This window comes from Lycorma delicatula, chromosome 10 (genome assembly GCF_047948215.1).
Source record: "Lycorma delicatula isolate Av1 chromosome 10, ASM4794821v1, whole genome shotgun sequence".
NCBI lineage: Eukaryota > Metazoa > Arthropoda > Insecta > Hemiptera > Fulgoridae > Lycorma > Lycorma delicatula.
The window spans coordinates 92,466,837-92,483,178 of record NC_134464.1 but is presented as its reverse complement, the minus strand read 5'-3'; the positions used below and the strand labels follow the sequence as shown (position 1 = coordinate 92,483,178).

At 31.3% G+C, this 16,342-nt stretch overlaps 1 protein-coding gene across 1 annotated transcript in view; it reads left to right on the top strand.

Moving 5' to 3' along the window:
- LOC142331218 (uncharacterized) overlaps positions 1-16,342 on the top strand; it is a 112,502-nt gene that overhangs the window by 57,431 nt on the left and 38,729 nt on the right. Inside the window, exons 7-8 of the mRNA XM_075376961.1 lie at positions 1,898-1,984; positions 11,845-11,949. Of these exons, the coding sequence (XP_075233076.1) occupies positions 1,898-1,984; positions 11,845-11,949 (192 nt within the window). The remainder of the gene's footprint in view (positions 1-1,897; positions 1,985-11,844; positions 11,950-16,342) is intronic.

The following is a 16,342-nucleotide window of genomic DNA, read 5'->3' as shown; positions in this document are numbered from 1 at the left end:
AAGAAATGATTAAAAATGAAGATTGCATACTGTGGTACATTGTGAAGTAATAGAAAAGTAGTCCCCAGAGAATTAAGACAATTGAAATTAAAATGCGGGGAAATTTTCCATCTAGAAAAGAAAAAAAATTATAATCATAAAATGGCAAGACAAATTGATGTTGACAACAGTGTATTCCCATGACACAAAATTAAGTTGACACAGGAAGACCAACAGAAAAGGTAAACCAGTGAAAAAACCAAGTTGTGTTATTCATTATAGTAAAGCAAAAAAAGGAGTAACAGTGACCAAATGTTGTCCTTCCATTTTATTTTGCGTAAGAGTATAAAGTGGTACCATAAGGTTGCATTTGAATTAATTTTTGGAGTCACAGTTTCTAATGCTTAGATCATTTATAAAACGATGCCAGGTAACAACAAAAACTTGACAATAACAGAATTTAGGTGGGTGTTAGCAAATAGTTTGGTAAGTAAACCAAAAACAATTGATGTAGAAAAAGGAGTAGACATACATCTATAAAACCCGAAGGTTCGGGGCAAAAAAAACAAAAAACATGCCACGGTTGCTACCAGAACCTGTGGAATCAATGAGCAAAGAAGCTGACAGAAAAGCACATAAGGTGACATCTTTCTAATAAGAATGCGATGGCAATCCAGGTTATTGTCTGGAGTATTTTAATTCGTAGCATACTTCTATTTAAACTGTAAAAATGTTAAAAAGCTAAGTTTCATTAGAGTATTATTATAATGTTAATGAATTTTAGCATTAATTCTTATATTACTTGATTTTTTAATAACTTTGCATGGTTTTTTTTTTTGTTTTTTTAATTCTTGAATTACTAATACGGTATTTCTTAGAATGTAATTAATAAATTATTGAAAGAAAAATAGAACAAATTTAAATTGACAGCAAACAATAGGATTATGTATTATAAACTAAATATACTAGAAATATTTTAAATTCTACCTTATTTACTTATTTTGAAGTGTTATTATTATTTTGCAATTAAACTATTTATTAAAAGTAAAGTTCTTTTAATTAAAGTATGAAAAGGTAAAGTGTGAATTTATTTACACATGGATTTTGATTACGCCCAGAATTATTAGCGCAGTTCTGCACTCTGGTGTAATAGGAAAACTAAATACTTTGCATTGCTACTCCAGACGCTGGTGACACGAACTTTGTGAAAATATGCCAAAACTAACCTAAAAGAACAGATTTGTAAACTAAACTTAGCAGAAAAGTACAACTTGATTCAATAGAAAGCGTTATAATCCTGTACCCGGCAACCGGAGCCGCACTATTGCTAATATGTGTTCTGCACCCTGGGGATGGGAAATGCATTACCATTAAGACAGGCAATTTTAACATTGCATTTGATTGAATAACCTTTCCTAGCACCAGGAACTGGAACAGCAGCGATTGTGTTGATGTGATATTTATCTTAAACTATTATTTAATTTTTTTTTGTCAAATTATATTTACTTTCCTAATATTGCACACGTGCTTTTGTTAGAATCATTGAATTAAATAAACAAAAAAAGTTTTATATTTATATAAAATGACAAATATTTTAAATTAAGTTGTATGTGTAAGCTGTGCATCAGAAACAACCCACAATTGCACGACTTTCCTGGAAAGTGGCTTTAGCTGCGTAACAGGAAAGTCCTACAACTGTGTTGTCAGCTTTTTGGATACCAGTTGAATTTTAATATTTGAATCTTGTCAACTAGATTTGGTCTACAGTTTTTAATGTAATTGCATTTTAACTGTGTAGTTCTTTAGACGTAGCTTTAATATTACAGTTTTTGGTAGCTTTATAATATTTCGTCATAAATAAAAATCAGTGTTAATTATTTGAAATATAACATATCTTTTTTCTGATTTTTAATTGCAGAGAATAACAAAACAAGAACAAGTTTCTCCTCCGTTACAATATCAAGAACAAACTATCCTATACCCTCGAGGAAATGGTAGAAAACAGGTAAGTTTATATTAGCTTTTCACTGTTTATTAATGTGTTCCTGTTATTACATTTGATAAGTTTAATAATTTCCTGTTATGGTTTTTATAACAGATGATAATTTTTAATTAAATGTTTATAGAATAGATAAGAGTTTAATTTCTTTTATTTCTCATATCATTTTTTCTAACAAAATATTTTATTATTAATATAAAATTGTATTACAGTTAATGAGATTCTTATCATGTTCAATATAACACATTATGTTTATATTATGCATGTTTATAGAAATGATGTGCGTATAGGTTTCATACATAGAATTATTTAGTTGAAATACATTATGAAAATATTTATACAAAACATTTTGAACATTGAAAACATTCTATATATATATTCATTAACAGTTAGTAAGGCTGATTCTTTTCATAGTAGATACGATGTTTACCTTGGATATGCGGATCTAAAATTTTATAATAAATTATAAAATTTTATTTTTACATGGCGCAGAATACTTTCTTTTCATATCTGCCTTTTAGAATTGATATAAATTAGCCAGTTAATAGTTAAATTAGCTTTTTATTAGTTAAAAGAAAAATTGAAGGAGTATTTTTTTTACATTTTTTAGTTGTTTTTTTTTTTTAATTAATTATTAGTGTTTATTTATTTATACAAGTTGACCTACAAAAAAAATTACTGATAAATAATGTACCTTATATCTCGTGAAAAGTGCCATCCTGAATTAGTACTTGTATTATCATTTTTTTTCTTTATTCTGTTTAAAACATTTTTCCTTTATAGAAACTATGGATAACTTATAAAATCCACTGCCAGTATGAAAAACAATTTTTTTTTCACAAATGCAATTGATGATAAATCTGCAGCTTATATATGAAAATAGAAAAAGGAATGCAAAGAAAAGACATAAGAAGGTACTACTGAATGTGAGCTTATGCACTCTGGAAGTTGGGATTAGGTGACGCTTAGAGTAACTGGTTAGATGATGCTTTGAAAAGAATATAAAAAAGAATGTAGGCCAGACATTGCTTAGTTTTTTTAATTATATTAATGAGATATCTTAATGAAAGTTTTAAATCACTGTAAGAGTTAAAACATATTTCTAGTACTCCAGATATTTCTACCTGAAATCAAGTAGCAATTTTATTAGCAGTGATCGCCTGACAACTCGAGGTCATCAAAATTTCCAAGTCTTGGAAGCAAATTAGATACACCATTTTGTATTTAGCAATATTATAAGATACTAGGTAATCATAGAATACTAACAAGAACAATGTTTTATGAACCCAATTTCTAAGATGATGAAAATTCAGAAATGTTGTACCTCCTGTTTAGTTGGTGATTTTATGTTTTTAACATGTATTAATTGTAATTACTATGGTAGTACCTTTTAGAATAGGCATAGCAAAGATTTTCAATAGGGGGGACAAAATAAGGTAACTTTTGTTAAACAATGGTTTTATTTGAACATTTGAAAATGCTAAAAGTAATTAGTTGCAATGCTCTTCGAACCTATCTAAATCTTATTTCAGCACTAGCCTTCAAGAGTTCTGGCTAAATCTTGAAACATTTCTTTCTCAAATTTATTTTTAGCTTCCAGAACCCTCTTTTTATGCACACTTCATACAAAGACCGATAAGCCGATTTCTGTCATTGATGACCATAACCAAGTTTTTACCTTGTGTAAGGTGCTGAAGGATCTTTTGATAGTGCATGTTTTGCAGGGCTGTGCAAGTGAGATAAGTAGCAGCCATTTTACGGATAAGTAGAACACAGTAGGGACACTTGTTGACTAAAGAGCATTTACCACCGATTGCAGGAGTGCCCAATATTTTTCTATGAAAGAAACACTAACAATAAATTCTGATTTTGTGGCAGTACAATGCATTTCAAAAGCAGCTTTTCTCGTTGCATTGTTATAGTATGTTAATAGTTTTTCAAGTAATGATTTGCACATAATGTTTCTTGAATGTGTTAATACATTTATATTTTTGAGACCAATGGGTTTGCAGAGCATAGGTATTTTCAGTATGCATTTTCGACAAAGGGCCGATTCTCGGAAGAATCTTACTATTTTTTTTATTGTAGAGACATTATTTCATATCACTGCTATTTCGTTTAAGTCATTTACAATTAATTTCAGTTTGTGCCTAGCACAGTGAAAGTATAACGCTGTCGTATACTTTTCTCTAATAATTTTCTGGACACCACCATCCTTTCCTTCATACTGGAATACCCATCTTTACCTTCTCCAATGCACTTTTCTGGATCAAGGCCTACCTTTTCTACAGAGTTGTTAATTGCAGATGCTACAGGTTTTGCATCCATGTCAGTCAATTCTACAAAACCTAGAAATTCCTCATGAACCATCATCTTTTCTTCATCAAAAAATCTAACCCCAATGGAAAGTTGCTCTTTCCCCAATATGTCACAGCTCCCATCTACCAGGGTACTTTCTGGTAGATGGAAGCAGTGACACATGCTTAGCAGTAAACACATGCTTTCTTTAGATTGGTAGTGATGTCGTCTCTAATGACGTTGCCACATAGGCCGATTATTTCATTTTGAATCCGTGGTGATAAGTAAGTGTCATTTTTTGCATCCTTTTCTATGTGCTCTTTTAAAACATGGTCACCGGCGTCAATTTTGAGTTTGATCAAGTCTTCAAAAGCACCTTCTTGATTTTCTTTGCCCCTCGAAGGTAGGTCATGTGTATCACAAAAATTGCAGTCAAAATTAATGATGCAACACTTTTCTTGTTGGTGGACAGAAATCTGATTTACATCAACGGATATATTTTTAACAAAACATTTTGCTGTTGTAGCTACCGATTTGTGTCGCTGAGATGATGTGTGAGATTTCATGAATTCGTGCATGTCTTTATAGCGAGTAAAGGGCCTCACTATGAAAGAACCCAAAACACTTTGCACATTAGTTGGTGGAAACAACACACAGCAAATGCATAAAATGTGCTCTTTAATTTCTTGAAATACACCAACCAAGGAGCATAATAATCCACCAACCACCTGAATTTGAATTTTCTTTTCAGTGGCACCCTTAGCAAAGTCATAACTTTGAGTTGGTGACCAACAGTTTTTTTAAAACTTTCATTTTTTGAGATGAGGTCACACTAAATGAATATCCAAGTCAGTGACCCACATCATTATCAAAATATGTTTGTTCCTGTACACCAGAACCAGATGCTAGCGAAGATCCACTTGATTTTTCACCAACATTCTGCTTCAATTTCTCTTCTCTGTCGCTACCACTTTTATCTGGTTGCTTCATCTTCTGTCTCCCTATAATAAAATAATACTATTACTACACTTCTCCATAAAATTAAAGCAACTAAGAATTTAAGCTTCTGAACGGAATCTCTACTAGAAACTTTGTGAAAAATGTTCTTAACGTAAATATGATTTGATGAGTTTGAAAACCATCTAATTGTAATTTTTTTCAAATCTATAAAAGTAAATTTTTTTTTCATTTCTACAAAAGTGTACTAGTGGACTAAGCAGGAAACACACAAAGAATCTGGTGGAATAGTAAAATGTAACAGGCTGTGTTTGTGTACACAATGAAATTAATGTAAACAAGCATGGTTCTGATTTGAGGTTAGAAATTTTTGTGTCAAGATTGTGTTGTGTTTAACATAACTTTTATAGTGATTAAATTTGATCACAATAAAAATTGGACTGTTATGAATTTTGAACCATTCATTATTTATTAGCTATTGAACTTTTAGTGTTTTTTGTTATTGACTGATAGTATTTTTTATAAACCTTTAATATTTTATGCAAATTTTTTATTAATATTTGCAACTACCAGAAGTAGCCATGATTTTTTTTTTAATTTCAATAAATCAAAATCACTGTTATTACAAACAAAAAAACAGTCTGCATTTTCTGTTACTTTACTATTTTGCATTTCTCATTTCCTGTTACTTTAATTAGATGGTTTTGCAACTCATCAACTCAAATGAAAATAATATAGATACATACTTTTCGTACTAAAAAAGTTTCTAATATCCATTTTAGATTGCTATTGGAATTTCAGTCTGAACTAGTTCAAATGCGTCAACTCACGAACTGACTCACTCGCACTGATTGCAACGCTTAAATAGGGAATAGAAGGTACTAGAACTTTCCCGTTAAATCCAATCTCGAACATTCTATAATCTTTGAGTTTTACCATGGATCATCCTGACCTTGAACCCCCAGTTCCCTACTCGTTCACCAGAGAGCGTTCCTGCCGTAATTCAAACATGCTTTTTTGCCGCATACTACTGTTATAACCTATTGATATTGACCTATAATTTTTGGTTTGACTAAATGAGCCAGGGGTGCAAGCATCCCACCCTGCCCCACTCTGGTTACATTTATGGCTTTCAGTGTTATATTAATAAATACTCTTTGAAAGAAATTATTTTTTTCTGGATCTTTTCATATCCATATATGTGGGTCTAAAAGGTGAAAACCCCTCAAAAACTGTAAAACCATTCCAGATAGAATACTGTAATTTTCAGAATGAGCTATCAGTCAACTACTTTACCTTTTGACATGAAACAGAATTTCAAACCTTTCATTGGGGGTGAGGTGGCAGCCCTGGGGTTAAAACTGGAATATTTTAAATGTTAACACCCTTTGTGCAATAAATCGTTTTAAAGGCCACTTTAAGACAAGAAAACTGGTATAAATAAAAAGATGGTACGATATCTGTACCCAAAATGGTGGCAAGATAAGGTTTGGATTTTGAAAATTACTAAATTTAGTTAGTTTGAATGATAAAATTAAATAAAAAGTAATTAAGATGAATTAAATTTAAATCTAAAAAAAAATTTTTTTAAGGTTATTTTTTAATACAAAAATTTGTTTTTGTTCCAATTTAATGATAAATTAATATAAATATTATAACCTAATCATGCTGATCAGCATTGGTGGTCTCTTACCGTTGTTGAAAAAATTAAGCTTACTTCATTGTGCTAATTGGTTTTGTCTACCTTTACCACTTTTTGTTTACCTTTGCCATTTTTGTTATTTACATCTTTTAATTTTTATTTTTTACTGAATTAATTTTTTCTGGGCTACCTGCTAACATTGCTATCAACGTGCCACTTACTGAACAGGAGAGAGTCACATTTTTAATGATGAGGGGCTTTGGTGATAGGTAATATAATAAAGTTTGTGAATTTTTCAATGGAACATTTAATAACCGTAACTCTATTTAAAAAGATACAATGTCAAAAACCATCGATTTGAAGAAACAAGGAGTATTAATAATAGGGGAAAACCAGGGAGGCCTAAATCTGCAACAATTAATAACAAATCATTAGAGGTTATGCAAGAATTTATTGATAATCCTCATTCCTCAACTCAAACAGCAGCACAAGAATATAACAGCCAAAGTTCACTGATTCGAACATTAAAAAGTGAAAATTTCAAACCCCTCAAAATTAGTCTGGTGCAAGAACTTAATGAAGATGACTACAATCAAATACTTTAAGTTCTGCAAAGTTATGGTGAAAAATTGTGCAGATCCTAATTTATTAAACAGTGTAGGTTTTAGGGATGAGGCCACATATTTTTAAAATGGCACTGTAAAGCACTGTAATTGTCAATATTGGAGTGGTATTAATCCACATCCACACTAGTATTGTGAGGCACATACACAGTATCCAGTCAAAGTAAATGTATGGGCTGGTATTGTTGGTAGATCTATATTTGTTGTTGATAGGGTCTATATTTTTATTAATGGAAATTTAAACGCAGTGAAATATGACGCTTTGCTTCATGACCATATCATTCCAAACATTCAACATTTTTTGCCCCCAAATTCCAAAACACTTGGTATTTGGTTTCAACAAGATGGTGCTCCGTCACATTTAGGTCTTAAAGTATGTGAAATTTTAAATGGAAATTAAATTTTTCCTGGAAAATTGATTTGTTAAAAGGGTCAAATAGAAAGGCTAGTTAGATCATCCAACTTGTCACCATCAGATTATTTTCTATGCAGCCACTTAAAAAGTATTGTTTATTATAATAAGTCCCTAGATATCGATATTTTACAAAGTAGAATTTGAGAATCAGCGCAAAATATCCCTAGGAAATCATTGAATAATGCTGTATCATCCTTTTACAGCCGACTGGCACACTCAAACAACAGAAGGTAAACATTTTGAGCATTTATTAAAAAGAAACATAAGTAAATAAGCAGATGCTTATATAAATTATTTTTTTTATAAATCTTATTTATTCGTGATAACATTCCTTAAATTATCAATGTAAATTTTTTCTCAATACTCAAAATTTATCCTATCACCATTATGGGGACAGATTCAAAATACCTTATCCTGTTCCTTATAATTTTTTTTTTTTTTTTGTCTTCAGTCATTTGACTGGTTTGATGCAGCTCTCCAAGATTCCCTATCTAGTGCTAGTCGTTTCATTTCAGTATACCCTCTACATCCTACATCCCCAACAATTTGTTTTACATACTCCAAACGTGGCCTGCCTACACAATTTTTCCCTTCTACCTGTCCTTCCAATATTAAAGCGACTATTCCAGGATGCCTTAATATGTGGCCTATAAGTCTGTCTCTTCTTTTAACTATATTTTTCCAAATGCTTCTTTCTTCATCTATTTGCCGCAATACCTCTTCATTTGTCACTTTATCCACCCATCTGATTTTTAACATTCTCCTATAGCACCACATTTCAAAAGCTTCTAATCTTTTCTTCTCAGATACTCCGATTGTCCAAGTTTCACTTCCATATAAAGCGACACTCCAAACATACACTTTCAAAAATCTTTTCCTGACATTTAAATTAATTTTTGATGTAAACAAATTAAATTTCTTACTGAAGGCTCGTTTAGCTTGTGCTATTCGGCATTTTATATCGCTCCTGCTTCGTCCATCTTTAGTAATTTTACTTCCCAAATAACAAAATTCTTCTACCTCCATAATCTTTTCTCCTCCTATTTTCACATTCAGCGGTCCATCTTTGTTATTTCTACTACATTTCATTACTTTTGTTTTGTTCTTGTTTATTTTCATGCGATAGTTCTTGCGTAGGACTTCATCTATGCCGTTCATTGTTTCTTCTAAATCCTTTTTACTCTCGGCTAGAATTACTATATCATCAGCAAATCGTAGCATCTTTATCTTTTCACCTTGTACTGTTACTCCGAATCTAAATTGTTCTTTAACATCATTAACTGCTAGTTCCATGTAAAGATTAAAAAGTAACGGAGATAGGGAACATCCTTGTCGGACTCCCTTTCTTATTAGGGCTTCTTTCTTATGTTCTTCAATTTTTATTGTTGCTGTTTGGTTCCTGTACATGTTAGCAATTGTTCTTCTATCTCTGTATTTGAACCCTAATTTTTTTAAAATGCTGAACATTTTATTCCAATCTACGTTATCGAAAGCCTTTTCTAGGTCTATAAACGCCAAGTATGTTGGTTTGTTTTTCTTTAATCTTCCTTCTACTATTAATCTGAGGCCTAAAATTGCTTCCCTTGTCCCTATACTTTTCCTGAAACCAAATTGGTCTTCTCCTAACACTTCTTCCACTCTCCTCTCAATTCTTCTGTATAAAATTCTAGTTAAGATTTTTGATGCATGACTAGTTAAACTAATTGTTCTGTATTCTTCACATTTATCTGCCCCTGCTTTCTTTGGTATCATAACTATAACACTTTTTTTGAAGTCTGATGGGAATTCCCCATTTTCATAAATATTACACACCAGTTTGTATAATCTATCAATCGCTTCCTCACCTGCACTGCGCAGTAATTCTACAGGTATTCCGTCTATTCCAGGAGCCTTTCTGCCATTTAAATCTTTTAATGCTCTCTTAAATTCAGATCTCAGTATTGTTTCTCCCATTTCATCCTCCTCAACTTCCTCTTCTTCCTCTATAACACCATTTTCTAATTCATTTCCTCCGTATAACTCTTCAATATATTCCACCCATCTATCGACTTTACCTTTCGTATTATATATTGGTGTACCATCTTTGTTTAACACATTATTAGATTTTAATTTATGTACCCCAAAAGTTTCCTTAACTTTCCTGTATGCTCCGTCTATTTTACCAATGTTCATTTCTCTTTCCACTTCTGAACACTTTTCTTTAATCCACTCTTCTTTCGCCAGTTTGCACTTCCTGTTTATAGCATTTCTTAATTTCCGATAGTTCCTTTTACTTTCTTCATCACTAGCATTCTTATATTTTCTACGTTCATCCATCAGCTGCAATATATCGTCTGAAACCCAAGGTTTTCTACCGGTTCTCTTTATTCCGCCTAAGTTTGCTTCTGCTGATTTAAGAATTTCCTTTTTAACATTCTCCCATTCTTCTTCTACATTTTCTACCTTATCTTTTTTATTCAGACCTCTTGCGATGTCCTCCTCAAAAATCTTCTTTACCTCCTCTTCCTCAAGCTTCTCTAAATTCCACCGATTCATCTGACACCTTTTCTTCAGGTTTTTAAACCCCAATCTACATTTCATTATCACCAAATTATGGTCGCTATCAATGTCTGCTCCAGGGTAAGTTTTGCAGTCAACGAGTTGATTTCTAAATCTTTGCTTAACCATGATATAATCTATCTGATACCTTCCAGTATCGCCTGGCTTTTTCCAAGTGTATATTCTTCTATTATGATTTTTAAATTGGGTGTTGGCAATTACTAAATTATACTTCGTGCAAAATTCTATAAGTCGGTCCCCTCTTTCATTCCTTTTGCCCAGCCCGTATTCACCCACTATATTTCCTTCCTTGCCTTTTCCAATGCTTGCATTCCAATCTCCAACTATTATTAAATTTTCATCTCCTTTTACGTGTTTAATTGCTTCATCAATCTCTTCGTATACACACTCTACCTCATCATCATCATGGGCGCTTGTAGGCATATAGACGTTAACAATCGTTGTCGGTTTAGGTTTTGATTTTATCCTTATTACAATGATTCTATCGCTATGCGTTTTGAAATACTCCACTCTCCTCCCTATCTTCTTGTTCATCACGAAACCTACTCCTGCCTGCCCATTATTTGACGCTGAGTTAATTACTCTAAAATCACCTGACCAAAAGTCGCCTTCCTCTTCCCACCGAACCTCACTAATTCCTACTATATCCACATTTGTCCTACCCATTTCCCTTTTTAAATTTTCTAGCCTACCAACCTTTTTCAAGCTTCTAACATTCCACGCTCCGACTCGTAGAATGTTATTTTTTAATTTTCTGGTGACCCCTTCCTTAGTAGTCCCCACCCGGAGATCCGAACGGGGGACTATTTTACCTCCGGAATATTTTACCAAGGAAGGCGCCTCCATTATTGCTATGTGAAAATGCAGAGCCACATTTTCTTGCAAAAAAAGCAGCTGTAGTTTTCCATTGCTTTCAGCTGCGCAGTACTCAGAGGACTGAGTGATGTTGATACGGCCGTTTAAGTCGTCCTGACTCACGCCCCTAACAACTACTGAAAGAGCTGCTGCCCTCTTTCAGGAATCATTCCTTAGTCTGGCTCTCAACAGATACCTCTCCGATATGGTTGCACCTTCGGTCCAGCTACTCTGTATCCCTGAGCACTCAAGCCCCCTCACCAACGGCAAGGTCTCATGATTCATAGAGGAGGGTTCCTTATAATACCTATACCTTATCAGGGGTTGACCAGTACCTTACCCTGAAAGTTGTAGTATTCTATATGGAAGAATTTTAAAGTTGTTGAGGGGTTTCCGTACTTTTAACTCGCTCTGTATATATATATTTTCCAGCAAACAATATTTCCAGTTTTGTTTGCAACTTAAATAACTTATATTAACTGCTGGTTGGTTTTAATAAAATTTTTAACTTTTTTAGGGGGATGAAAAGAAAGATTCTGATAAGGATAATAGAAATTTTACTATGAATGAAAATTCTCAATCGGTGGGAGTTGGTCCTAGACATAGTTTAGCTGGAAAACAGGTTAGTATTAGAGTTAATTGATATTTGTATCTTTGGTAGTAGTACATTCTATTTTACAATTCTTTACTGTATTTTATAAACAGTACCGGGTGGAATTTCACTTTCATCATTGATCACATTTATTTATGATTAAGTAAAAATAATATACGTTTTGTTTCACCAGCGTATTGTAACAGTTATCATTGGCTATAAAGAAAAGAGTAATAATCCTTTGTAAAGAAGAAAGTATATCCTTCACTTACATGAACACATTGTAAACAAAGAATTGTAAAATTATTATCTAGAAATATTCCCTAAAACATTATAGAAAAGCGGTAATAAATGAAAATAATAACTAATTTAATTTTATAGAATTTTAACATAATATTAAGCTGAAATAAAATGTTATATGTTAAGAAAAATGAAATCCATTGGTGGCATTTTTCCTTCCCAATTTTTTTTTTTTAATTGTGGTGAAAGAAGGTTAATGATTCTAAACTTTTTCAGTTTATCGAATAATGTATATATATTTCAGTTATTACTGAGATATAATAAAACCATTTTTCTCACTTTTGCTTTTGGTAATAATCAATTGTGTGGTTGTACTTGTTATGCTCCTTGTTAAGGTTGTACTTATGATCTCTTGCCTGTAAGAATCTGGAACGGGTAAGAGATCATTCTTAATTCAACTATTTATCAATTACCATATGAAATAACTGCAACTCCGTCTTTGTATTTTTTTACTGTATTTATCAGGTTTATTTTTAGCAACTGGTAGCAGTTCTATGTGAACATAATTTGTTTTAGTTTTAAGTTTATTTTTAATTAATTTCTTATAGAGTGCATGATTTTTTTTTCTAACTCCGAGACTACTGTTAGGTATTGCTTCAGAGTATGAGATGAATGACAAGTAGCATGTGAAAATGCCATGTCTGACCGGGATTCAAACCTGGGACTTCCGGATGAAAGGCCAAATTGCTAACATTTGTACCACAGAGGCCTGCATAGAGTACATAATTGGATAATTATATACGGTTATGGATTCACCTCTGATTTTAATGAAATTTGTGCCTTATTTAGAACCTAAGTTATTCATTGCAATTGAAATTATTCATCGGAAAAGACTTTCACCCAAGTTACATGGCTCATAAGTTACACAGTATCCTCACCATAAATGTTATAATTCAGCCATGCACAAGTATAATAATATACATTATTTTCTGACTAAATAATTTTAGTTTCAGGAAAATTATGTTAAGAATGATAGATAAGATTCACTTAAAACTAAATTAGGTTAGAATAAGCTTAAGATGTGTTTTGGTGAATGTGCAATATATGTTATTTGTAGATTAAATAACTTTAATCTACAAATTTAATTGAGCTTTAATTAGGTTTAGGCCAAGGTTAAGGTTAGGTTAGGTTAGTTTATACGTAATTTATAAATTTGACAGAAACTTACCACCTGTTTGATGAAGTCACAATTCAAGATTTCTGCTCAGCTTAGCATAACTTAACTTTAATTAAATCTAAACTTATTCTTTACTAAAGTTAATTGAAACCAAATTATTTAGTTAGGAAATAATGAATATTACAAATGTATCATGCAATATAACAAAATTTTGATCGATAATATATTAACTTATATTAATGATTATTTATTAGGTTATATTAACAATATAACATTAATTACTGAATAACTTAAAAGGGACATAGTCTGAGTGAAAGGTGTTATTGAGAATAGATTCAGTTGTAACAAATAACTTAGGTCCTAAATAAGGAATTTTTAAATTTCGTCAAAATCAAGATGAGATTGTTACTGTGTATAATTACCCATGATTATTTGCCATTTGTGTTATATTGGTATAATTTACTAATGTGAGTTGAATTTATCATGACACCTTTACTTTACATTTACTAATGTGTACCTAAATTATCAAATTATCAACTTAAATATATTTGTAAAATTTGGTTTAAAGAGATGTTAAGATGTTATATAAGGACACTGCATTTAGTGTTTTTATTTTAATGTTTTTTGTTTTTTACTAACTTTTAAAAGAAAAGTATGGTATTTCAGTCACATGATGGGAGATGGGGGATGAAAATGAATTTTCTTTGTTTTCAGTTATGGGGAGTATGAAAATGCCATTCATTTAAAGTGGGATTTCCTTATATATATAAAATATAGAAGTTCGTGACACAACCTGTGCATATAAGTGGGAACCTCTCCTGGGACTTTCATAACCTATTCTACTCATGAAAATAATTGAAAAAAAAATCGTCAAACATATGTCCTAAAATTCTTTTTATGCGAGTTACAACTAGTGAGACATTTCTCTCAGATGCCCTAGTGAAATGAGACATATTGAAATTTCTAGAATTTTAATTAAGGAGCAGAATTAGTGATTAATTATGGTTTTTAACTGAAAAATGAAATAAAATGGCCCCAGAATCGCATCTGCAGTAGTTTTTGAGTAATTTGGGATGAAAATCAATAAAATGGGATAAAAAACCCTGTTTTTTATGTTTGATGTACAATAACATTGATAAATGGGTAATAAACACATAAAACTTATAAAGAAAATTTGTAGAGAATTTAATATTGAAGAAAATGGTGTAAGGTAAGTTGAATAAAACAAAGAAAAGTTAGGAAAATTTTAATTTTATTTAGAAACAGTACATTATTACATTTGTCAGAAAGTACGTACTTACTTAATGTAAGCAGAAACAAAATTCTTTTTGGGCAATGTACAAAATTTGAAAGAACTAAATTTATTGTTAAAAATAAAAAAAAAATACAATTCATTTAAGTTTATCAAAACAAGGCATTCTTGCTTATGCACTTTGACACCATCAACACATTTGACTCGCTAAATAAGTGCTCCAAGGGGTTTCTTGTCTTCTTTGCATAGCATTTTTTATATTTAGCCCCTATTTTGTTGAAGTTGGATGTTTTCAATGTTTATAAAATAGTTTTTTTTTTTTTTTAATTATTAATGATAGGTCATAATTTAATGTTAACTTAACCAATACCAATAACTTAATACAATTTTGATTCAAAAATGCTTGTAAAACTTACCCAAACTGAGATTTCAATGAGTAGTCTGCATCTTTTTCAAAAATTCATTTTTATTTTTATATTGGGTTTATTTTTGTAAACATACAATTCATTTAAGTTTATCAAAACAAGGCATTTTTGCTTATGCACTTTGACACCATCAACACATGTGCTAACACAATTCTTTTTACCAGGACACAGTCTGCTATTACTGTCTACTACATAAAATAACATAACTTTTTTAAATGTGTCGTTACTGTTTCCTGATTTATGTCTTTTACCTAACTCCAGTAGAATGCCTTGCTCATTAACTAATTCTCTAGTAGGTCTAACCAAATGCTCAGACACATTGAACTCTGATATTATTATAGGAAGGTCCAAGATCGGGGAAGTAAACTGATAATTTTAACCTTATCTTCTTTAGAAGCAAGAAAACATCTTTCTTTTAGTTTTAAAATAAGATTATCATATTCACTTAAGAAGATTGAGCTGAATTTTCATTTTCAGAAACTTTTGTCAATACATAATTCAAGATTCTTTTTTAATTTTTCAGATACCTTATTTATTTTACATTTTAATGTTGATCGCCTTTGATCTGTGCTTAATTTTTTCAATTATGATGAAGGTGATACACCTGAAATGCTACAACCAGCATCCAATTGTTCAATATTGTGATGTGGGGCAGTGTATTGCTCTTGGTCTTCACATTCATATACTTCTTTGTTTTACTGAGAAAAAATACTTTTGAAACACTTAACAAAAAGAGACTTTCCAGGAACTAAATTTAAATTTGGAAAAATGTGTTCTTTAAGAGCTTGCTCTAATGTTATTTGTCTTAAGTTTTTCTTAACTGTTTTTTATGAGTTCTCAAGAAATCGCAGCAGAACTATCCATACAGGTGCCTGAATTTAGATAAAAACGTTTTTTCATGATATTTACAAACATTAGTGACATCTGAATTAACATGTAAAAAAATAAGTTGTGGGTTTTGATCACTAAATTCACAAATTTTAATGAATTCTTTTGGCACTGTACCGTACACCTTTTTATGAGACTTCATTTTCATAAATTCCTATGGAACATTGCTCTTCCATTGTTTTATGTGAAATTACTTGAAAATAATGTAATAATTTAACCGATTTTAAAATTTGCATGTATAATATTATTAAGTAAAACATGCTTATCTAATAAACACTTCAAAACACAGGATGAAATTTGAGACACTGTAAAGATGTGAGCAGGTCTCTGACTAATGTCAGACCGACCAGTCTGTAACTGCAAAGCTAAATGTTGCAACAAGTATAAATGAGCATGTTACAATGTGAATTTTCTTGACATCTGAAATGACTTCAAGCATCT